This window comes from Artemia franciscana, chromosome 13 (genome assembly GCF_032884065.1).
Source record: "Artemia franciscana chromosome 13, ASM3288406v1, whole genome shotgun sequence".
In the NCBI taxonomy this organism is placed as follows: domain Eukaryota; kingdom Metazoa; phylum Arthropoda; class Branchiopoda; order Anostraca; family Artemiidae; genus Artemia; species Artemia franciscana.
The window spans coordinates 14,605,093-14,629,691 of record NC_088875.1 but is presented as its reverse complement, the minus strand read 5'-3'; the positions used below and the strand labels follow the sequence as shown (position 1 = coordinate 14,629,691).

The window sequence follows — 24,599 nt, the reverse complement described above, 5'->3', positions numbered from 1 at the left end:
CCTATCTTACATAAACTCGATTTGTTTCTTATTAGGCCCAAAATTAAATTAAATAATTTACCCCTTTATCTCTCCTGTTTCAAGGAGTTTTGGCTTATGATTGATCGGAATTCCAAGTGAATCTCTAAGAAGTGAGTTTGTTTGTAATTATCTTGCAATATGCTCTTAAATGATTACTTAATGAAATACTCAAATAAACATCTCTAAAGAACGTACAACATTTCTTAAGTTAGACATAAAGGCAAATATACTAAATAAATGTTTACTTTTTAAAGTTGTTGTAGATTCTCATATCAGCATGTAGCCATTTTTCAACCAATAATTTTTGCTTCTTTGTAAGATTCTGCTTACTGTCTTTTGTTCTAGTAAGTTTTGGTACATATAACATGTGCCCTATCGGACTTCCAAGTAAATTTTTAAGCAGAATAACTGATTCATCAAAATATTCTGAAATCATTACTAGGTGAAACTTCGAGCTAATATAACTAGAGAATTCTTCAATAGCTGTTTCATTTGAGAACGATTCAGGTTGTAATCCAAGCATGAAAGAGAGCTGGTTTCTTCCAGCAATGTTCAAGAATCTATCTTCTCTAAGAGTACCATTTTCTAGTTTCTCAATGAAGCCATCAAAAGATGACACTTTGTAAAATTCTCGCAAATCAAAAAAATTAAACATAGATTCAAACTGATATACAGGATCTCGCAAAATTGTAATGTAAAATGTGTTACTTCCAAGTAGTTCGTCAGCAATAGTAAAATTCCATCTTCCATCTTCGACAAAAGTTTCAATGCAAATTATCGTTCTACTAAAGTTTGTTGGAGAAGTCTGCCAAGTCCTCATCTCTGATCCGGTGTTAAAATAGTTTCCATTAAAAAGGGATAACCTGTGAAGGGATTTTTATTTGAAGTAAGTAGAGCTATAAGTTACACAACTATACAAGTTATGAATAGTTTCACTTCAAACTTCCGCAAAATAAGAACTTGTTCCTTTAAATTGGTGTGGCAGCTGATCTTTATAAGGAGAAGAGTTTCTTTATAGATAAAAATAAAAAGTTTAACCAAAAAAGAAGTCTACTAAAAAAAATTAAGTGAGAGTAATCACAATAAATGAATCAACAAAACTAAAATAAAAAGAAATCACAATGAATAATCGAACCAAATCGAAAAGAAATAAAAATTACTGGAACCAGGAGCTGGTTAACACCCCCTAACCCTTTAACAGGGCATGATTAATCAGGTTCTAATTCTTAAGTTGTAAAACATAATCTTAGCGATGCTTTTCATTGTATTCAACATAATTATAAAAGCAAAGTTTGTTAAAATTAAAATCAAATATTCCAAATAGTTGAAATCAAACGTCCCAAATTTTCAACTTAATATCTTTTGCTGTTTCTGATAGTTTGCGGATTCACCATCTGAAAACCAGTATGCAAATAGTATCTCTTGATTCGATTAAATACTTTCTTCAATATTATATCATGAAAAGAGCACAATGCTACAGCACAAACACATAAAAAAGAGAGACAGAAGGAGAAAAGGAAGATTGTTTTCCCAAATTAGTGATTAATATAGACCAGCACTTGAATGAGGCCTTAACCCTACTCATCCATACAATCAGATAAGTCAAACAGCATAGCCAAACACAATCAACCATTAAGAATAATCCATGGACAGGCAGTCATGTCGTCAATAAGTATAAGTCGTCATTTACCAAACAATAGAAAAAATAATAAAGACAAATAATTCAGAGGCAACAACCCAACACAAGGGCTCATCAGGAGAATACATTGGCCTATAGGGTTTTGCCACTTTAAATTCTCTACCCAGCCAAGTGTTGTGGCTACCACAGAATATCCATGGCATCCCCGTGTCAGGTATCACTCCCAAAATACATGCCTATGAAAAAACAGCAAATGTAAAACAACCAAGTAACACCAAAACAAGTTTATCCTGTTAATATATCCCTCTTTTTAGCAACAATAGGTAAACTAAATATGATAAAATTTACCAAATCACAAATATTAACTCATTGCAAAAACAAGTTAATGAACTAAACAATTATAGAATTCATCTTTACCATGTGACTATTTTTTAAAAAAATCCGCTCTATTAGAAACACAATTCAAAAAAATGGCGCTGCATCATCATTTGTCGAACATCCGAAATTAGCTGAAAATTTCCTTAAGTATTTCCAGGTAATTCTTTTTATATTTATTTAAAAGTTCGTTATAATGAAAACTAAATTTTTTAAATTGCCAAATTAATTTATTTGCAGAAAAACCTCTTGATATCAATTTTTGACTTAAGATTTTACATCTATTTTTAAAAACAATATAATTACTACAAATCCTTGCATAACGAAGTAAGTGTGAGAAAAACACAGAACATGTGATATTTGAGTGTATATTACTTTCAGGGAATGGGAAAGTAATCACTTCAAAATAAAAATCATCCGTTTTATTATACATTTTAAATTTAATTTATTAATATCACAAATATTAACATTTAAATTTAAGAAATGATCTTCATGACCAGCACCATGACTAGGATCAAGAGTAAGCTCTGATGGATATATAATTTTAAAGGTATAATTGAAATCCTTGCAATTTAAGACCAAAATATCATCCAAATATCTTTTATTATTTGACAAAACATGTTTTAAATTATTCGGATTATTCTTATCCATCATATATTTATATTCTAGTTGACTTAAAAACAAGTCAGCTATAAATGGGCTGGCATTCCCCCCCCCCCCATAGGAATTCCCACGATTTGCTTGTACAAATCACCACCAAATCTTATATAAGCATTGTACAAAACAAATTCTAATAACTCAAAAATCATATCCAAGCTGTAACATCTCAAGTTAACTGTGGTATTAAAGCAATTTGTCCATATAGCTTTTTTATTATAAGTGTCTATTTCTAAGAACCTTTTACTAGATAAGAGGAAAGATTTCTTGATTACAGTGTTTAGATTATCTAACACTACATTAAGTGATAAATTAGTATACATTGTCGCAAAATCGAAAAACTCAATTCTTTTAGCTGAAACCATTGTTAAAGACTCTATCACCTGCAGTGAATTATTAACACTCCAATATGGATTAAAAATCGAAAACTTTTTAATACCAGAACAATAGGTCTTAAGTTTATTTACAATTTCCTTTAAAATTAAAGAGAGGTCAGTAGCAGCAATGCGGGTTGGACATTTAGCTGCTACAGCAATAAACCGTGGTTTAGGGGGATTCTTATGAAATTTTACAGTCCAATATAGGAAAGGGAACTTTTTATCATTGTCATTTATTTTAATATTAAAATTTTTAAAAGTATTTCTTCAGTCTTTTCAATTAAATTCTCATCCTCTAAATTGTTCTTTTCGTAAACATTAGTTGTGCATAACTCCCTTTTTAAGATATCACAATACAGCTTCTGACATATTATGGCAAAATTATTATTAGCTTTATCCACTGGCACAATTACAAATTCATTCTGTAGATTAGCAATTGCTTGTTTAATCATCGCATTATAAAATAATGATTTAGCGTTAACTCTCTTTGAAAACTTTGAAAACTCTCTTTACTCTTATTCTCTTTCTTACACCACTTATCAATAAATAAATCAAAATCATTTTCCAAGCCATCAAGAACACTCGATGGTTTCAGATGATGAGAAAGACGGAAATTAGCCCCTTCATTCATTATAATTTAAAGATCATCTTGCTTTATTATTGACAAGTCACCTGTTATAACATGTTTGTAAGTAGGATTTACAAATGGGTCAAGTTGCTTACAATTACAAACCGGTTTCCAATTTATATCACTATCTAATTTTTTAAGTATTAAATTATAATTAAAAATAATTTGCCCAATAGTTTTTGAAAATTTACAAGTTAAAACTGGACTATCATTATAAACTGGACTATCATGCCGCTGATTTAAAATTTCTGGTAAATTAATATCTTCAATCTGCTTACAAGTAAAATTAATAGGTAAATATAATCTGTTATCCTTATTACCAATCTTATCAAACTTTTCTTTTTTGAAATAAATTTAGTTTTAGTTAGAATGCAAATTGTATCACATATTACTTTAAAATTATATTCAAGAGCTTTATCCCTCTTAACAATCCAGAAAAGTTTGATTACATTCCTCTTGGATAAATTATTTAGACATTTTATTACAGAAATCATACCCCTAGATTCAAGTAGCTGGCGTAGATCTATAGAAAGCATATTTAAATCTAATCCATTTTTTCCATTATTTTTCCTATGTCCTCTTGGTCGTTTTTTACGTTTAGTAGGTAAAGTAAAAGAAGGATGGTCCATAAGACTATCAATACATTTAACAACAACCTGAGACATGTCACCATATTTTGCTACACGATCATTTAGCCCAAAAGGATAAGCTGTACCAAGAGCATGGATCCAGAAATCCTCCTGTTTACGTAGTCTATTATTCTTCTCTTCTTTATTTAAATTTTCTAACTCTAGATTTTCTAAAATTGTGACAGTTATATCTGATATGGAACATTTACCGTTATTACAATGTTGAACTAGATAGTTATTATTTTTTCATTATTTACTGTTGTCTTGTGTCCAGAAACTCTTTTATATATATTAGTAGTTGGTTTCCCACTCATTCCATCAACATTCCCTGAAAGTTTCAAATTTTTCCCCTAAATTTGCTTCTTTTACTGTGTATAGGCTCGGTTGACTGGCAATTTGAGATACCTATTCTGCTATAAATAGTTGTAAGATCAAATAAAATTCCTGGGATGATGATACCCCCAAAAGCCATTGGACAAGGACCGTAAACATTGCGAATTGATAAATAATTAAAATTCGGAACTATAAGTGAAAATGATGTTTGTGAAGCATCTCAAAGGATATTAAAGTAAAAGATGCCATAAAAATTCAGGTTGTATGTGCTGTGTGTCACGAAAAAAATTGGTATGTTTAAGTTGTTTTTTTAAATTGTTTAAATGCCTTTTGGGGGGGATTTTTTCACTAAATTAAAAAAAGTTATTTATACCAATATCACCAAAAATGTTGATGTGCAATGTCTCATAAATAGCTGTGGGAATTTAGTTCCAAAAGAAATTGCAAAAGAATTTAGATAGGAATGCTTGGCTAAATTAAAAACACTGTGAGTGCTCAGGTCTTACAAAAGAATTTTGTACAATGCGTCAGCACTAACTTAGGGAACTAATTTGAAACTTCAGGGATATATAGATAGGAGTGAAGAACCAAATAAAAAAAAACGTAAGCATCCAGTGCCTTTCTTCCAATCAATATCCACAAGCTTTTCTATTTTTTTTATTTGATTCAACATACTCCTCAGCAATCCCTAAGAATTAACCTTAGCCTTTTTTTATATTTTATGGATACATTGTTTTGACTAACTGTATGTACATTTCATCTTCCTCATTAATTCTATCCAGAACTACAAAAAAATGTGCTTATATGTTTCTTTACAGACAAATTTTATTAAAACAACTTTTACTTTTAAATGTTTTTTAAGAATATTCAATTTACATTGTCTACCGTCCTTGCCCCATTCCTTTGGAGAGATTGAACCCCAGGTATCTATTTGACCTTTCTACTATCTTGAACGTAATGGCCACCTCAAAATTTAGGTTGAAAATCTACAAAAATAACGAGGTAAGGGTAAACGTGAAAAAAAGGGAAGAGACAAGGTGGTGTTGCTACTCATCCTTCATTTGCTGGAATCTCAACATGCGTCCTTTTCAAGGCCCGGATGCCCATACTGTATCACTGGTTAAAACCTTTCGTAGCTTTGATTTGAAAGAAACGGATATTTGAAAAATATTCCTTTGAAATTGAATAAATTGAACGTTGGATGTTTGACAGTATAATGAGTAGAGAGTTTGTTTTTTTACAGATCTTGAACTTTGGCAATTCAGCCTTGTGAATAGAGTTGAAAATTTTGAAAATAATCTAGAGGGGGTGTAATTTTCATCTTTATCAACGCTGAAGATCACTTTCCAGACTAAGATATTGAAGTTAGAACCGTGTCCAAGACGCTCGGGAAAAAAATTATAGCCAATACCATATGCGAAAAATTATTTGTCAAATGCTGATGCTTGAAAAAACAAAAATGACTATGCGTACATACGTAATAAAGTCTCTAATCGAATCCTTAGTCATCCCTATTGTGATTTTCTACCAGTTTTCTTAATAAACGAATTGAGTTCAACAAGTCTAAACACATTTTCATATAAACTGGAATCGTATGATTAAAATTTTCGGCATCTCCCTGAGCCAATTATTTCAAACAAATCTGCTACAATCATCATTTTCAATATCTCAGGCTCGCCAAATGAAATTTTAAAGATAAAGGAAGTACCTGATAAAACTATTGGACTGGAGTTTATATCTAGCTTTTGGTCCCTGCATAGCAATTTGGATGTTAATATTAAAAGTCCGATATTAGTGATTTCTGTTCGTCCATTTTAAAAGCTTTATCAAAGTCTCAGCCAAAAGTTTTAACTAAATTGTTTTTTTACTTCGATACTTCAGGGCTCCTTAGGGATCCTAACATTTGGTATGCAACTAGACTCGGAAGCTCCACTGCTGTAGAAAACAAGATTGATAACCCAAGTGCAAAGGCTCACATACTTGATGAAGGACTCAAATTTGAATATGAATTGGTTTGAGTTTCTGAATTCACTAAAACCCTACGTTGCTGCTGCAGCTGCAGGTCTTCCAGTAATATTTTGCCAGGTTTTCCCACTCTACTATAAAATGTACCATTTCTGCACTCCAAAGAGTGCCATTGCTGGGGTTCCCCATTAGAATCAAAGACTCCTCTTGTCACTTATCTGCTAATTGCGTGAATTATAGCAAATGACATTTGTCATTCAGCCTTGAATGCCCTAGTTTGCATAGTTATTTTGTTGCTCGGTCATCTCGGATAGATACCTTTTTTACATTGTTGGTTGTATTTTAAATTTGAGCAATAGCCCGTATTCTTGTTATTCATATTGCTCTATAACCATTTCATTCAATTTTAGCAAAGTGTTTTATAATCTCTGGCTACTATTTTTGAATCTTGATATTAATTTTGGGACAAACCAGTTTCGATTTCAGACAGGTTTTGTTGGCCAGTACGCCCATGGAGATTTGTTTTCTCTTTTATTCAAAGCTTCGAAAAAAGGTGATGGCCCTGAAGTATGGGCTTGAATTGTCTTGAATTTTCAAAAGATTTTATTATTTTCTCTATTAATATTATTATTATCTATTAAAAAACCCTCTTCGTACAAAAACAAAATTAGAGAGCACTACAAAGAAACAAAAACTAAATAAATAAAAAAAATATCACCATAAATCTATGACAACGTAACTAGAGTTGAAGAAGTCAGTTCCAAGTATGTCTTGTAATCTCTTAGTTGTCTTTCTCCAAGAGTTTAGTAGCGGCTATAGTAGGATCTGCCACGTGAAAACTGTTGATGGGATTTGAATTGCGTGTCGAAACTGGATAACTCAGAATGTATTTTGCGATAAGAAAGAAAGTGGGGTGGATTTTCAATTTATTAGCTTTCGTACGAATCTTCAATAAAGTTGCAATTCACTTGATATGGGAAGAACAACAGTGTTTTACATCGATGCAAGATAACACCGATGGAAATAAATCTTAGCAGATACTATTGAAACATATGAAGCTGATATGCGGTTTTTAATGCCTTCTGTTAGGATATGACGAGTGTGAGAAGTGGTATTTTTAGTGACAATACCAAGGAAACCGATTTGATCAGAAGGGCTGACCTTAAAATTCCAAATTAAAATTTATGGGGATGTAATACCTTCCAGTTAATAAGCAATGCATAGGGATTTTCAGCCTTAATTTTAAGAGATAATTTTGAGTATTCTTCTTGTAGGTTTTGGAAAGTTTCAGAAATGTTTCCAAAGTTCGGGTGATGCTAAAAATATCAACAACAGAAGTGACCAAATATATATTGAGGCCAGAAAGAATGCAAGACATCTCACGGTAGTCCTGAGCTTTGAGGAATTAAATAAAAAAAAATAATTTTTTTAGCTGAAAGTAAGGAGCGACATTAAAACTTAAAACGAACAGAAATTATTCCATATATGAAATGAGTTGTCCCCTCCACAATTCCTCGCTCTTTTTGCTAAAGCTTTTAATTGTTTTAAAAAGTAGAATTGTGGCAAAGAGTCAAACTTTAGCGTAAAGAGCAAGGGATTGTGGAGGGGACAACTCATTTCATATACGGAGTAATTTCTGTTCGTTTTAAGTTTTAATGTCGCTCCTTACTTTCAGCTAAAAAAATTAGTTTTTTTTTATTTAATTTCTGAACGTTTTTGAACTAATGCATGTTTGGTTTTGGCTCTCCGCACATAAATTATTAAAATGAAATTTGTATATTAATTCTTTTTTTGGCTAAATGGCTTTCTCTTAGTTTTGATCAGACGATTTTGAGAAATAAGGGGTGGAGAAGGAGGCCTAGTTGCCCTCCAATTTTTGGTTACTTAAAAAGGCAACTAGAACTTTTAATTTTTAATGAACGTTTTTATTAGTAAAAAATATACGTAACTTAAGAATTAACTTACGTAACAAACTTTCATAACCTTATATTTTATTATGTATACGAGGGGGTTGGTACCCTCGTTAATACCTCGCTCTTTACACTAAATCGTAAGTTTTGTCCCAATTCTTTAAGAATGACCCCTGAATCAGAAAAGCCGTAGAATAAATAGTTGAAATTACTAAAAATACTTTAGCATAAAGAGCAAGGTATTTATCTCCTCCTAAATACCTCGCTCTTTATGCTAAAGTATTTTTAGAACCCCTCATATGCGTAATAATCTCTGTTCGTTTTAAGTTTCAATCCTACTTCTTCCTTTCATTTGAAAAAACGTTTTCATGTTTATTTTTCATTGTTTTCTTATAGTAATGCTAGAGAATCCTGCGCCCTTGTCATTGAATTTTTCTTCCCCCATGACAGATTCCTCCAAGAAAAGATCCTCCAACATAGCCCACCCCCCTCAGCCCCACCCCCAAACAAAATAAAATCCCCCTAAAAACGTCTGTACACTTCCCAATAACCATTACTATATGTAAACACTGGTCAAAGTTTGTAACTTGCAGCCCCACCCCCAGGGACTCTGGGGGAGTAAGTCATCCCCAAAGACATAGTTATTATAGTTTTTGACTATTCTGAACAAAATGGCTATCTCAAAATTTTGATCCGTTGACTTTGGGAAAAAAATGAGCGTGGGAGGGGGCCTAGATGCCCTCCAATTTTTTTGGTCACTTAAAAAGGGCACTAGAACTTTTCATTTCCGTTAGAATGAGCTCTCTTGCGGCATTCTAGGACTACTTGGTCGATACGATGACCCCTGGGGAAAAGAAAAAAAAAAAAAAAAAAAAAAAAAAAAAAAACAAATAAACACGCACCCGTGATTTGTCTTCTAACAAAAAATACAAAATTCCACATTTTTGTAGGTAGGAGCTTGAAACTTCTACAGTAGGGTTCTCTGATACGCTGAATCTGATGGTGTCATTTTCGTTAAGATCCTACCACTTTTAGGGGGTGTTTTCCCCTATTTCCCTAAATAAGGCAAATTTTCTCAGGTTCGTAACTTTTGATAGGTAAGACTAAACTTGATGAAACTTATATATTTAAAATCAGCATTAAAATGCGATTCCTTTGATGTAGCTATTGATATCAAAGTTCAATTTTTTAGAGTTTTGGTTACAATTGAGCCGGGTCGCTCCTTACTACAGTTCGTTACCAAGAACTGTTTGAATGGTTTTTGAAAAAGTGAGGTGAGGCAATTGCACCTATCCCGGCTTATCACTTAACTGGAACAGTTCTATCAGGTAGCCTTGTAATTTTATCTTGCTTAGGAGTTATTTTAAGGTGGACTCGTAGCTTAGCATAAATATTTCTCTAAGAACTGATGATAACAAGATTTACTCCACTTTTAAGGCCTCTTAAAGTCATAGGGGGTTCAATCAGGGGGTCAAAGGCTTAGCGAATATTATGACTAACCAAGGCGAATCATTTTTCTGTACAAGAAGTTTCAACCAGAACATTAGCAAAATCTGCAAGGGCGTCTGCATATCCAAAGCTATGTTCAAAGCCAAATTGACATGCAAGTGTGTAAAATTTTTCTTTAAGCTTGCTTATGAGCAGAATTTCATAATGCTTACATAAGCTGGTTGATAAGGCTACCGGCCTAAAATTTATATTTTGATCGGAGTTTATTTCATTTTCCTTTGAATTAGGAGAAAGCTTTGCCACGCAAAGTATTGACGGGACCATGCATTGTATAAAAGTCATCTGCAGCAGTAACGTGAGATATTCTAAGGGCTCAGGACCACTATATTTTATATATAGTGCGTGAATTCCATCTATGCCTCGAGACATCTTTGGCTTAAGGAGTATAATAGCATCAGCCAAAGACGTTACAGATGCTGTAATATCAGAGTCACAAAATCTATACGAAGATTTGTCAAACTTCTCAGTATATTTGTGTTCGATTAGGAGGTCTGGTGGAGAGAATTTAGCCTCATAGAAAGAAAATCAGTCAAGATAGAAGAGCATAAGCAGCTGAATAGAAAGTTTTGGAGATCCTTGGATGGATTCTAGACTATAGCAAATGAGGGTTATATTTAACTGTTTGTGCTCACTGTTCTGCGATTTTCTTGCAGTGGCTCAGAAGTTCATTGGCAAACTTTTCTTTTTTGCAATTTGGGTGGAATAACCGTGGTCGGTGAAATTCAATCCATAGATGTAGTCAAAATTTTGCTGAATCTACGGATTCTATTGATTCTGAACGGATGGATTTTAGACTATAGCAAATGAGGGTTATATTTAATTGTTTGTGCTGACTGTTTTGTGATTTTCTTGTGGTGGCTCAGAAGTTCATTGGCAAACTGTTCTTTTTTGCAATGTGAGTGGAATTAAAATTACCTTACCGTGGTCGGTGAAATTCAATACAAAGATGTAGTCAAAACTTTGCTGAATCCCAAGATTGGGAAAAACATTGATTTTCACGCAAATAGGAAACTGTTCCTAGATGGCGGCGCTTCAGTTGAACAGTAGAGGATTTTAAAAATTTTAAGCGTATCATATCTGCACAACAAACATCAGTAAGATTGCATTTTTCCTCAATGGGCAGCTGTGAGTGCTTAATTAATAGAACAGATGGCATCTTAACCCTCGAACGGATTGTAAAAATACTCTTAGATAGGCATCTTAACCTTCGAAAGGATTGTAAAAACAGTCCAATACAGTTACGGGCCGAATAATGTCCAATTACGTATATACGATTGATTTTGTGCTAATGGGTTACTAGTGTGTATGTGAGAAGTTCACTTGATGAGAAAGATAACATAAGAAGCAAGTGATCATATATGAAAGAATATCAAATGACTTTCGCTTGAGAGATGTCTAAGGAGAGAGAAGCAACGATATGGTCTATGTTGGTTATGGACAAGGAATTTTGAATTTATTTGGCATCTTGGGCCTTATCAACAACAAACCAATGATTATTGAATGCTTCACAATTCAGAGAAGAATGGGCAGATATAACAGTTAAGTTAGAGTTAAAATCTCCAACATTCAAACATGCAGGACTGCTAGAAATAATACTTGAGGTGCTTTTACACATCTTTTTAGAAGCAAGAACAAGTAGACGCTCAGAAGTATCACAATGGTAATCAGTTGGCAAAAAATATTATAGATGAACACATATCAAAGTGATCACAGGATTCTACAAGCATTGGACGTAAAGTAGAATTCATGTAAGTCACAGGACTCCCAGACAGTTTACCAGCAATACTATTTTGCTTTGCAGGAAGTACATAGCAGGTGAATTTATCTTTATTATCTAGGAAATAAAAGCTTAACTTACTTAAATTTCACTTCTGTGCGCAAATCCCTCACATTTTGGAAACAGCTCACAAAGAACTGAAGATTTACGTTCACAGCGTTAGTGTTTTGATGAAACACTTCATATTGACATTATGGCCGTCCATTGGCACTTTTACCATGTACAGCAGGCTGAGTCTCGGCTGGACGATTGTTTGGATAATTCACATTGTAAGAGGTGTGATCAGCTTTCTTGCATAGTACAAAGAACAAACTAGCTGTGTACGCGTTTGAACGGTTATATACATGATTAGTGGAACCACATTGATCAAAAATATCACCTAACTGTCAATTCACTGCTTTGTGACCTACCTCGTACCACTTAAAGCATCAATAGGGAAGACAGGGTAATTCCTCAACAGATAGTATTTCATAGTCAATACGCACTGGTTCCTCTTAGAAAAAGTGAAGGTCACTACAAATTTTAAACGGCACTTTTAAGGTGTAAGAAGCCCCACACTGGCTTATTTTTCGGTTTTGGAGATTAGTTGCAGCAGGTGAGAAAATTCTAAACATCAAGGAACGTGGATAAGTATGGCTGCAAAGACTGATTCCTTCTTAAAAACACTTTTAGATGGTCAGTGGCCTTCACACTCTAAACTATTTCGTTAGCCACTTTTTTGGAGGGCCCTAAATTTTCAAGTCCTTATTTGATCGCTTAAGCTATGTAATAGGATTTGAATTCTCTTTGCATGTGCTGTTGATAAACAGTTTATGATCATGAGGATTCCTAATATCTTTTTGACAATTTCTTAGCACTGCAGCATATGATGGCCTTACGCTTTTAAATTGTTGGTATTGTAGGCATTTTGTAGGTAGCAGAGGTTGACGCACTGTCAAATTTTTCAGAGTTTGGAGAGTTAAAATTTAAGAGTGTGCAAGTTGTGATGTCAAAAAATACATCTAACATTCAGAAAATCTCTCTGACTTTTGTAGTTTGTGTAGCAAAAACAAAATAGCCGATGACTGGAGTTTCACATGGATTAAAAATAGCAAAGTTTGGCGTATTTATATTCTCTTTGGTGGCTAATATAAGGAGCTTACACATTTCAATAATATTTTCGTTTTCTTTGACATGACTAATGACTTGGCATTGTGTATTAAGTTCAGAATAAAAAAATTTCCTTGCTGATAAGAACGCATCATGTACAGAGAAATTTAGAGCCACACCACTAATTCCACACCCTCGGATAGTAATCACACAAGAAAATTCAGTACGGCATTCAAAACAAGTTTTATGCTAATGCCTGTCTTCCAGTAATTAAGCGTAATTCAAGAATCATTGCAGTAAAAAAAGAATATGGTACAAAACAGGAGGAAAGATGATATCAGAACGTAATCGAATAATATCGGAAAGTAGTAGTCTAATTTAAGAAAACCAAATACCAATGAGTGAGGGAAACGTAGGCTTCTGCTTTATGTTTACAGCAATTTAAGGGAGACAGAATTCCCAAAAAGTAAGACTACAATTACTACAGAAAGCATCCCTTTTTCTGCTCATTTATTAGCAAAATTTTAAAAAATAAATAATAGGGCAAAATAATTCCATAGTTATTATTTTAGCATTATCACTCACTTATTGAGAAGCTGAGGAAATTTTTTTTCGGTAGAGAACTAAAATCTAACTAGCTTTGCAGAAATAAAAATTCACTCGAAACGCTTATTGGTTTGATAACAAAATAGAGTTCTAGACCGATACTTTCACCTTTAAATCTGAATCAAAACTGATTCTGATTATGTTTTGCACATTATGGTTCTTTAGTTACTGATTTTAAATTGTATAAATGTTTCTCTTATATATCTTTTAAAAGATTGATATGGGAGTTTTGTTTTTTATCTTAAAGTCAGCGATGGTCGTTATTAGAATCTTCTAATTTATGTAGGGGACAGTGTGATACATGGTGGGGTTTTATCTCCCTCAATATGGAAACCGTGCTTGTCTAATCTATTGAATATTCTTCTGTCTCCTTTCTGCTAAGAAAATCTAATGTCTCACCTCTAGCTCGCGCGTATAAAATTATTTCATTATTCTTAAAAGAAGGGGTCATTCTGATTCCGTTAATTTTTTTGCCTTTACTTTTTCCATTTTTGGACTTTCTATGAATTGATAGGTGTTATTTCCACTTTTTTAATGTAAAAATGTCTTCTAGATCATCACTTACCAATCAAAATCTACTAAATAGTTGTAATTTAAGGTCGTTTCGTTCAGGTACAGTTTCCGACTCTAGGATTAAGCTCAAGATTAGGTGTTCAAAAACTCTTTTTAACAAAAGTAAACATAACAGTAGAGCGATAGTAAAACTGCACTGGACTTATAGTGATTTAGTAGTGAAATATTTCACACCACCGCTGGTGTTAAAACGACACATATTTAGCATTGATGTGTCTAAATTAGGACCCACTTGATAATTCTAGCGCTGGAGCTTATGACTGGTACATTCTAAGGTAAGCCTTTGCAATGTTAGTAGCAAGCAGTAATAAAATTATATACGGTCAGTTAGAGGGAGCCCAATTAATATTGGCAAAACGGAAAAGTTTTGAGAAAATTGTTTAATCCCAAGTCCCAGCAACTACTGTCAAGACAGTAAGCCTGTCTTGTAACTGCTGTGGTGACCAAAACTGAAACCACCAAATGCTTGCAATTCTCTCTTTAATTCTTCAGTAGTTTACAGGCAAACCGATAATTGAGCTGAATTTTCCTCTTTCAGAACATTCGCCAATGACTTTAGACAGCATGCATTCTGCGATAGAAAACAATGTAAGAGGAATCTTGGTTTACGTGCCAATGGATGACTCTACTTCAAGCTGCAAGAAAATATACAGCTCCCTATACTGTCGAGGTGCGGACGTTAAAAGACTTCATAGACTGGAAGGCAGCTCAAGAGGGTATCAGCCCATCTGCCATGCGGGATACAAATAAACATCAATTTCTTTGAAGAAAATGGAGGTCGATTTACAAGAAAGTCGTCAGTTAAGTTTCAAATTTGCTTCATGGAAATATATCAAAGGCAATCTGAATTTGGCCGTAAGAAGCAAGTGCTAAAGGCTGCTTACGCTAAGACAATCCCTGTTTCGGAAGATATATGATAGACCTTGTGGCCCATTACAAGAACAAGGTGATCCCAGAGCCGTTCCATCATGAATACGACAGTTTGAAAACTTTATTGGGTGTGTCAGAGGTCTTTTTGAGACTGATGAAGATGAAGAAACGAGAGAAGAAGACGAATTGTGTGAACATACGCCGATGGCTGAGTTATTTGCAATCAGTACATTCGGTGTTCAATTTTGGATAAAAACAGTTTAGCTGAATGGTATAATTTCCCGAGATACACGTTTTCTGCTTGACATTCTGCCATTAGGCTATTAGAAATCTTGTCAAGCGGAAACAACGTGTCGGTGTTTTTGTCAGAACTGATTTAGTTCAGTTGTTTCGGTTCTTCCCACGAGATCCGCCATAAAAAGTTGGCTATCTAATAAAATGTTCTAACAGCAGAACTACTAAAGAGAAATCCTTAGTATATTATTTTCACCTACTGAAAAATTTTGAGTAAGGGAGATACATGTTTTCACCTTGACACCGACGATGTAACAACCTTAGATATCCTGAGGTAAACAAGCCTCCTGATGGTTTTCAGTGAATAATCTTAGAAATCCTGAAGTAAACAAGCTCTTTGAGGTTTTTAATAAATGAAATTACTAGTTAAAGCCTGATGAAACTCTAAAATATACAAGCCCTCACCCTTACTGATCTTTGAAAACGGGAACTATTAGTTAAAGCCCAATAAAATCCTGAAGTAAAGAAGCCCTGGCCTTTTTTAATTTTTTCAAACTATTATGAAACTATTAAGAAACAACCCAAGAAAATCTTGATTTAGTGTAGTTCTTTTTCAAAGAAAACTATTAGTTAAAACCAAAGGAAAACCCAAATAAACAAGCCTACACCCTTATGTTTCTTAATCATAACAACCAAGGAAAAGAACCATTCCCTAGGATGTAACATGCTTCTGCGGTTTTCTTTTCTTTTCTTCTTGGTTACCTATGACGTAACAAACTCCGGCTGGTTTTCGTAAAATGACAGATTTCCTTTTAAAAGTAGCGCTCTCCTTATAACTAGGAATAGGGTTCGCTTTAAACGATTGAGGGGACACCAATGCAAGGGAAAAGTATGCATAAATGCAGTTTTGTATTTAGAGAGGACTTAGATTTATTTTCTTTAAGAAGTCAAAGGTCAATTAACATGCATATGCTTTTGAAAAAAAATTAGTGATATCTAGGCTGCAGAATATGAAGTCAGCTAATTAGAAATGTTTCAAAGTGGTTCAGGTAGAGGTGGCCGTAACAAGTTATGAGCATTTCAGATCAGTTTTTAAGTGAAATGTTGGGACATCTTTTCGGGCTAAAGGATATGAGGGATAAAGTAAGTGGATTAGTTGAAAATATTTTACAAGACCAGGAAATAGAGCCAATGCAGGCCCTGCGCTCACCGTCAAATTCACTGGGAATTTATTGTCGATCGAAATATTTTTGTACAAAGCTCTGTTTCTTAGTGTGGGTTTGAAAAAAAAATGAAATAAAGTTATTAATTAAAATGAGGGCTGATAGTTTGCAACTGAGCCAAAGTGTAAAGTTTCTCTGGGAGAAAAAGTAAACGTCTGTTCCTTATTCTGCTCTTATGAGTGGAGAATTAAATGAGATGATTTTGATTTTAAGTGAGTTTTGAGGGTGTATGTGAATGAGTGTTTTATAAAGATCAGAATTTAGCAAGATTGCTTTGTCTCGCGATGATTCATAGAGCTAGATCTCTAGAGCATTATGTTGATTTGTGAAATTTCTGAGTAATTTTTCATTGTTTTACATTTTTCCATGGTTTATGGTCTTTTACCACTAATAAACTTCATTCTATTCCTACTGTAACCATTCTTTCTTATCTATGGTACCTATTAACTTCCTCAAGAAAGATATCGGAGCTGCCCGCTGTATGTATTTTTGGCATTTAAGATTTTATTCATTTGTCACTATAGTATAAGATCAAGAATCTTTGCCAAGTTTCGATGCTCTAGACATAATGAAAAAACAGGCCTGAGTACCCAAACAGTTATCCGAGTCTGCTATTTAAAAGTTTCAGCCATTTTAGGTCCTATTCTATCCATTTGATCTGTTGGATAGTTTCCGTTATATTTTTGTCTCTCTTTTTTTCTTGTATTTAATTGCTTCACTTTCCTGTTGTTGTTAATAGTGGTTAGAAATTAATTACTATCATTGTTATTATTATTCTCTTTAGTATAGTCTTTTTTGTTTTGTTGAACAGTTCCCTTGATTTTCAGTGACTATTTTAACTTAGAGCCATTCCACAGCTATTGCAAAAATACCCCTTTTCCACTTTAAAACTTATGTTAAACAATTGCAAAAATTGAATTATCTACAGACCCTTTATGAGGGAACTCTGATGGTGAGATAAACTCTATAGGAAAATTTATTCTCTATTTTCACAAGCTATAGGAAAATGGTATCTCAAAATATTTACCGAATATTTTTGAAATTTCGGTTGCTGGCTATAGAAAGGACAATACAGGGACGATGTTCTTCCCCTGGTAACTTTTTTAAAAAGAGTACTAAAACTTTCAATTTTTAAAAAAATTAGTCTCTTTCAAAGTTTCTACAACCATCCCATCTTTATAAACTGGCTTGAGGAAACATTGGAAAATAAACAGCAAATTGAAGGCTTATGACTATTTATTTCAGGAAACTCGATAGTGTTGCCTTTGATTTGACCTATTTGTCAACAAATGGTATTTTTATTACTTAGGTCCCCTAACCCATATTTAATGTTGGGAATTTATCATCCTTGAAGGATTAGTTACTGAAGTCTTAAAGTATTTTTTACAAATCTGTAATGTCGAAATTTGTTCAAAAGATATAGTGTGAATTTGGGAATTGTATGTGAGAGAGGTCAAATATGTATATACATATATAAATATATATATATATATATATATATATATATATATATATATATATATATATATATATATATATAATATATATATATATATATATATGTATATATATATATATATATATATATATATATATATATATATATATATATATATATATATATATATATATATATATATCATGAAAAGAGAAATCACCAATGCAACAGCACAAACACAAAAAATAAGAGAGACAGAAGGAGAAAAGGAAGACTGTTTTCCTAAATAAGTGATTAATATAGACCAGCACTTGAATGAGGCCCACATAGGTCAATCACATAGGTCAAACAGCATAGCCACACACAATCAACCATAAAGAATAATCCATGAACAGGCAGTCATGTCGTCAATAAGTATAAGTCGTCATTTACCAAACAATAGAAAAAATATTATAGACAAATAATTCAGAGGCAACACCCAACATAAGGGCTCATCAGGAGAATACACTGGCCTATATAGGGTTTCGCCACTCTAAATTCTCTACCCAGCACAGTATTGTGGCTACCACAGAATATCCATAGCATCCCCGCGTCAGGTATCACCCCAAAATACATGCCTATGAAAGAAAAAAAAAACAGCAAATGTAAAACGACCAAGTAAAACCAAAACAAGCTTATCCTGTTAATATATCCCTCCCTTTAGCAACAATAGGTAAACTAAATATTATAAATTTTACCAAATCACAAATATTAACACATTGCAAAAAACTTGAATGAACTAAACTATTATGAAATTCATCTTTACCATGTGGCTAATTTTTAAGAAAATCCACCCAATTAGAAACACAATTCAAAATAAATGGCGCTGCGACAACATTTCTCTTACCTCCAAAATTAGTTGAAAATTTCTTTAAGTATTTCTAGATAATTCTTTTGATATTTATTTAAAAGTTTCTTATAATGAAAACAAAATTTTTTAAAATTACCAAGTTAATTTATTTGAAGAAAAACCTCTTGATATCAATTTTTGCTTAAGATTTTACATCTATTTTTAAAATCAATATAATTACTACAAATCCTTGCATAACGAAGTAACTGTGAAAAAAACGCTGAATATGTGATATTTGAGTGTATATTACAATCAGGGAATGAGAAACTAATCACTTCAAAATCAGAAATCATCCGTTTTATTATACATTTTAAAACTTAATTTATTATTATCACAAATATTAATATTTAAATCTAAGAAATGATCTTCATGACCAGCACCATGACTAGGCTCAAGAATAAGCTCTGATGGATATATATTTTTAGAAATATCGATGAAATCTTTACAATTTAAGACCAAAATATCATCTAAATATCTTTTATTATTTGACAAAGCATATTTTAAATTAATTGGATTATTCTTATCCATCATATATTTATATTCTAGGTGACTTAAAAACAAGTCAGCTATAAATGGGCTGGCATTCCCCCCCCCATGGGAATTCCCACAATGTGCTTGTACAAATCACCCCCCAAATCTTATATAAGTATTGTATAAAACAAATTCCAATAACTCAAAAATCATATCCAAGCTGTAACATCTCAAGTTAACTGTAGTATTAAAGCAATTTGTCCATATAGCTTTTTTATTATAAATGTCTATTTTTAAGAACCTTTTACTAGATAAGAGGAAAGATTCCTTGATAACAGTTTTTAAATTATCAAACACTACATTAAGTGATAAATTAGTATACATTGTCACAAAATCGAAAGATTCGATTCTTTTAGCTGAAACCATTGTTAAAGAATCTATCACCTGCAGTGAATTATTAACACTCCAATATGGATTAAAATTCGAAAATTTTTCAATACCAGAACAATAGGTTTTTAAGTTTATTTACAATTTCCTTTAAAATTAAAGAAAGGTCAGTAGCAGCAATGCGGGTTGGACATTTAGATGCTCCAGCAATAAACCGTGGCTTAGGGGGATTCTTATGAAATTTTACAGTCCAATATAGGAAAGGGAACTTTTTATCATTGTCATTTATTTTAATATTAAAATTTTTTAAAAAGTATTTCTTCAGTCTTTTCAATTAAATTCTCATCCTCTATATTTACCTTTTCGTAAACATTAGTTGTGGATAACTCCCTTTTTAAGATATCACAATACAGCTTCTGACAAATTATGGCAAAATTATTATTAGCTTTATCCACTGGCACAATTACAAATTCATTCTTTAGATTAGCAATTGCTTGTTTAATCTTCGCTTTATAAAATAATGAATTAGTGTTACTATTTTTTAAGTTAGAATATATTTTATTTCTTATTCTACTAATAATTAAATTCTTCCAACTTTGAAAACTCCCTTTATTTTTATTCTCTTTCTTACACCACTTATCAATAAATAAATTAAAATCATTTTCCAAGCCATCAAGAACACTCGATGGTTTCAGATGATGAGAAAGACGGAAATTAGCCCCTTTATTCATTATAATTTGAAGATCATCTTGCTTTATTATTGACAAGTCCCCTGTTATAACATGTTTGTAAGTAGTATTTACAAATGGGCCAAGTTGCTTACAATTAAAAACCGGCTTCCAATTTATATCACTATCTAGTCTTTTCAGTATTAAATTATAATTAAAAATGATTTGCCCAATAGTTTTTGAAAATTTATAAGTTAAAACTGGACGATCATTATAAATAAGACAAATCAGAAAAATAATTCAGAGGCAACAACCCAACACAAGGGCTCATCAGGAAAATACAATTGCCTATAGGGTTTTGCCACATTAAATTCTCTACCCAGTCAGGTGTTGTGGCTACCATAGAATATCCATGGCATCCCCGTGTCAGGTATCACCCCCAAAATACATGCCTATGAAAAAAAAACAGCAAATGTAAAACAACCTTGTAACACCAAATAAGCTTATCCTATTGATATATCCCTCTTTTTAGAAACAATAGGTAAACTAAATATGATAAATTTTACCAAATCACAAATATTAACACATTGAAAAAAACCTGAATGAACTAAACAATTATAGAATTCATCTTTACCATGTGGCTATTTTGAACAAAAATCCGCTCTATTAGAAACACAATTCAAAATAAATGGCGCTGCATCATCATTTCTCTAACCTCCAAAATTAGTTGAAAATTTCCTTAAGTATTTCCAGATAATTCTTTTGAAATTTATTTAAAAGTTCATTATAATGAAAATTAAACTTTTTTAATTGCCAAGTTAATTTATTAGGAGAAATACCTCTTGATATCAATTTTTGGCTTAATATTTTACATCTATTTTTAAAATAAATATAGTTACTATAAATCCTTGCATAACGAAGTAACAGTGAGAAAAACGCCGAATATGTGATATTTGAGTGTATATTACTTTCAGGGAATGGGAAACTAATGACAAAATATGTTTTAAATTATTTGGATTATTCTTATCCATCATATATTTATATTCTAGTTGACTTAACAACAAGTCAGCTATAAATGGGCTGGCATTCCCCCATGGGAATTCCCACCATTTGATTGTACAAATCACCACCAAATCTTATATAAGTATTGTATAAAACAAATTTTACTAACTCAAAAATCATATCCAAGCTGTTACATCTCAAGTTAACTGTTGTATTAAAGCAATTTGTCCATATAACTTTTTTATTATAAGTGTCTATTTTTAAGAACCTTTTACTAGATATGAGGAAAGATGTCTTGATAACAGTTTTTAAATTATCTAACACTACATTAAGTGATAAATTAGCATACATTGTCGCAAAATTGAAAGACTCAATTCCTTTAGCTGAAACCATTGTTAAAGAATCTATCACCAGCAGTGAATTATTAACACTCCAATATGGATTTAAATTCGAAAATTTTTTAATACCAGAAGAATAGATTTTAAGTTTTATTTACAATCTCCTTTAAAATTAAAGAGAGGTCAGTAGCAGCAATGCGGGTTGGACATTTAGCTGCTCCAGCAGTAAACCGTGGTTTAGGGGGATTCTTATGAAAATGTACAGTCCAATACAGGAAAGGGAACGTTTTATCATTGTCTTTTGTTTTAATATTAAAATTTTTAAAAAGTATTTCTTCAGTCTTTTCAATTAAATTCTCATCCTCTAAATTTACCTTTTCGTAGACATTAGTTGTGCATAACTCCCTTTTTAAGATATCACAATACAGCTTCTGACAAATAATGGCAAAAGTATTATTAGCTTTATCCACTGGCACAATTACAAATTCATTCTGTAGATTAGCAATTGCTTGTTTAATCTTCGCATTATAAAATAATGATTTAGTGTTACTATTTTTTAAGTTAGAATATATTTTATTTTTTATTCTACTAATAATTAAATTTTGCCAATTTTGAAAACTCTCTTTATTTTTATTCTCTTTCTTACACCACTTATCAATAAATAAATCAAAATCATTTTCCAAGCCATCAAGAACACTCGATGGTTTCAGATGATGAGGAAGACAGAAATTAGCCCCTTTATTCATTATAATTTGAAGATTATCTTGCTTTATTATTGACAAGTCCCCTGTTATAACATCTTTGTAAATAGGATTTACAAATGGGCCAAGCTTCTTACAATTACAAACCGGTTTCCAGTTTATATCACTATCTAGTCTTTTAAGTATTAAATTTTAATTAAAAATAAATTGTCCAATAGTTTTTGTAAATTTATAACTTAAAACTGGACTATCATTATAATTCAAATTACTAGGAAGGGCCTGTTTCATATGCCGCTGATTTAAAATTTCTGGTAAATTAATATCTTCAATCTGCTTACAAGTAAAATTAAAAGGTAAATATAATCTGTTATCCTAATTACCAATCCTATTTAACTTTTTCTATTTTGAAATAAATTCTGTTTTAGTTAGAATGCAAATTGTATCACATATTACTTTAAAATTATATTCAAGAGCTGTATTATTCTTAGCAATCCAGAAAAGTTTGATTATATTCCTCTTGGATACATTATTTAGACATTTTATTAAAGAAATCATACCCCTAGATTCAAGTAGCTGGCATAGATCTATAAAAAGCATATATAAATCTAATTCATTTTTCTATTATTTTTCCTATGTCCTCTCGATCGTTTTTTACGTTTAGTAGGACAAGTAAAATAAGGATGGTCCATAAAACCATATATATATATATATATATATATATATATATATATATATATATATATATATATATATATATATATATATATATATATATATATATATATATATATATATATATATATATATATATATACATTTATATATATATATATATATATATTTATATATGTATATCTATATATATATATATATATATATATATATATATATATATATATATATATATATATATTGTGCTTTTAGACCACACTTCGATTATTCGAGTTTTTTCTAAGATAAGGAACTAGAATAAGGACTAGAAAGTTGTTTATTCCTCTCCCTCTCTCAGACCATTTTCTACTTTTATCAGAAATATACGAAGAATGAGAAAACATGCATGACAGGGATACCCCAGGGTACCTCTATCCTTCCAAAGGTTTTAAAGCACTTTAAAAAATACTAATTCTTAATCCAGAAAAATTTCTCAAGAAAATTGGGACTAAATTGTATTTTAGAGTAAAAGTTGAGAGAATCAAAAGGTGATTCTCTCTCCTGATCCATGGTTGCAATAATTTCTGTTTGTTATAATCTTTAATCCCACCCTTTAGTGGTAATTAATTATTTTATTTTATTTAATCTTCTAATAAATGCAAGAGACATTCATAATAACGATTTCTTATCAATTAACATTTCAAAATAAACATTTTAGTGATGGAATTTTTACCTATTTATAATTAAAGAAATAAGATAAGCTTACCTTAATAAAATTTCTGCCATTGTAGTACCAGACACTTTAAATAATTTTGCAAATCCAATCTTCATCCTTGTGTCTAATCTTTTGTTAACGTTTAATTTTAAGTCAAACTAAACTGAACACAAAACTCGATTTCTCAAAACTGGTGTTGCATTTCTATAGTGTCTTATGCAGAGTTTAGATATTTCTTGTTTTGTCTATTTGTATATTTTTCTGTTTCTCTTTCGGGCTTCTTAGCACCACGGATTTAAGTTTAAAAAATTGTTGTACAGTTTGGATTATTTACCAAATGTTTAAAAAACTAATTTTTGTATAGATGAACGATAGAAACGGAGATAAATTTTTTTCTAAAATGGATAAGTTTTATTCCAAGATTAAACTAAAGTCTAAAGATGGGCATTCACTTAAAGAAAAATAATTCACTTTAATTCGTATGTAGGCAAAGTACTTCTTCTACTACTATTAACAACTAACTACAGCACCAAGATCCTGAGGGCAAAATAGTTCTCAAGACTTTTCCTGCATCCCAATCTCTTCAAACTCTTCCATTTTATTCCTCCCACAAATTTCATTGCCCAAAAATTTTTCATTTCGTGTTCCAATCACACCATTATGGGATGAACCGCTTTTCGTTTGATTCCTAGTGGCTACCTGACTTAATTATTATGCTCAAGTGGTTTGCATTCTCATGGGTTATTTGGCATTGTTTAGAAAAAATAGAATCAAAACGAATATAAGAAAAATGAAAGGATTTACATAAGATATATTGAGATGGGGACCGGCCTCCTGACAAAGCTCAATTGCACTCGTATCCATTGTTCTAAATATGGAAAAAGTGGTTTTTCTTTCGGTGTAGACTCTTGATTTACTTTAGAA

General features: G+C 31.8%; 1 protein-coding gene across 1 annotated transcript in view; it reads right to left on the bottom strand.

Annotated features, from left to right (window-relative positions):
• LOC136034566 (galactosylceramide sulfotransferase-like) overlaps positions 1-23,854 on the bottom strand; it is a 92,194-nt gene extending 68,340 nt beyond the window's left edge. Inside the window, exons 1-2 of the mRNA XM_065715809.1 lie at positions 23,727-23,854; positions 267-884 (exon numbers count right to left, since the gene is read on the bottom strand). Coding sequence (XP_065571881.1) covers positions 267-884; positions 23,727-23,791 — 683 coding nt within the window. The 5' untranslated portion in view covers positions 23,792-23,854. The remainder of the gene's footprint in view (positions 1-266; positions 885-23,726) is intronic.
• Positions 23,855-24,599: the final 745 nt, after the last annotated feature.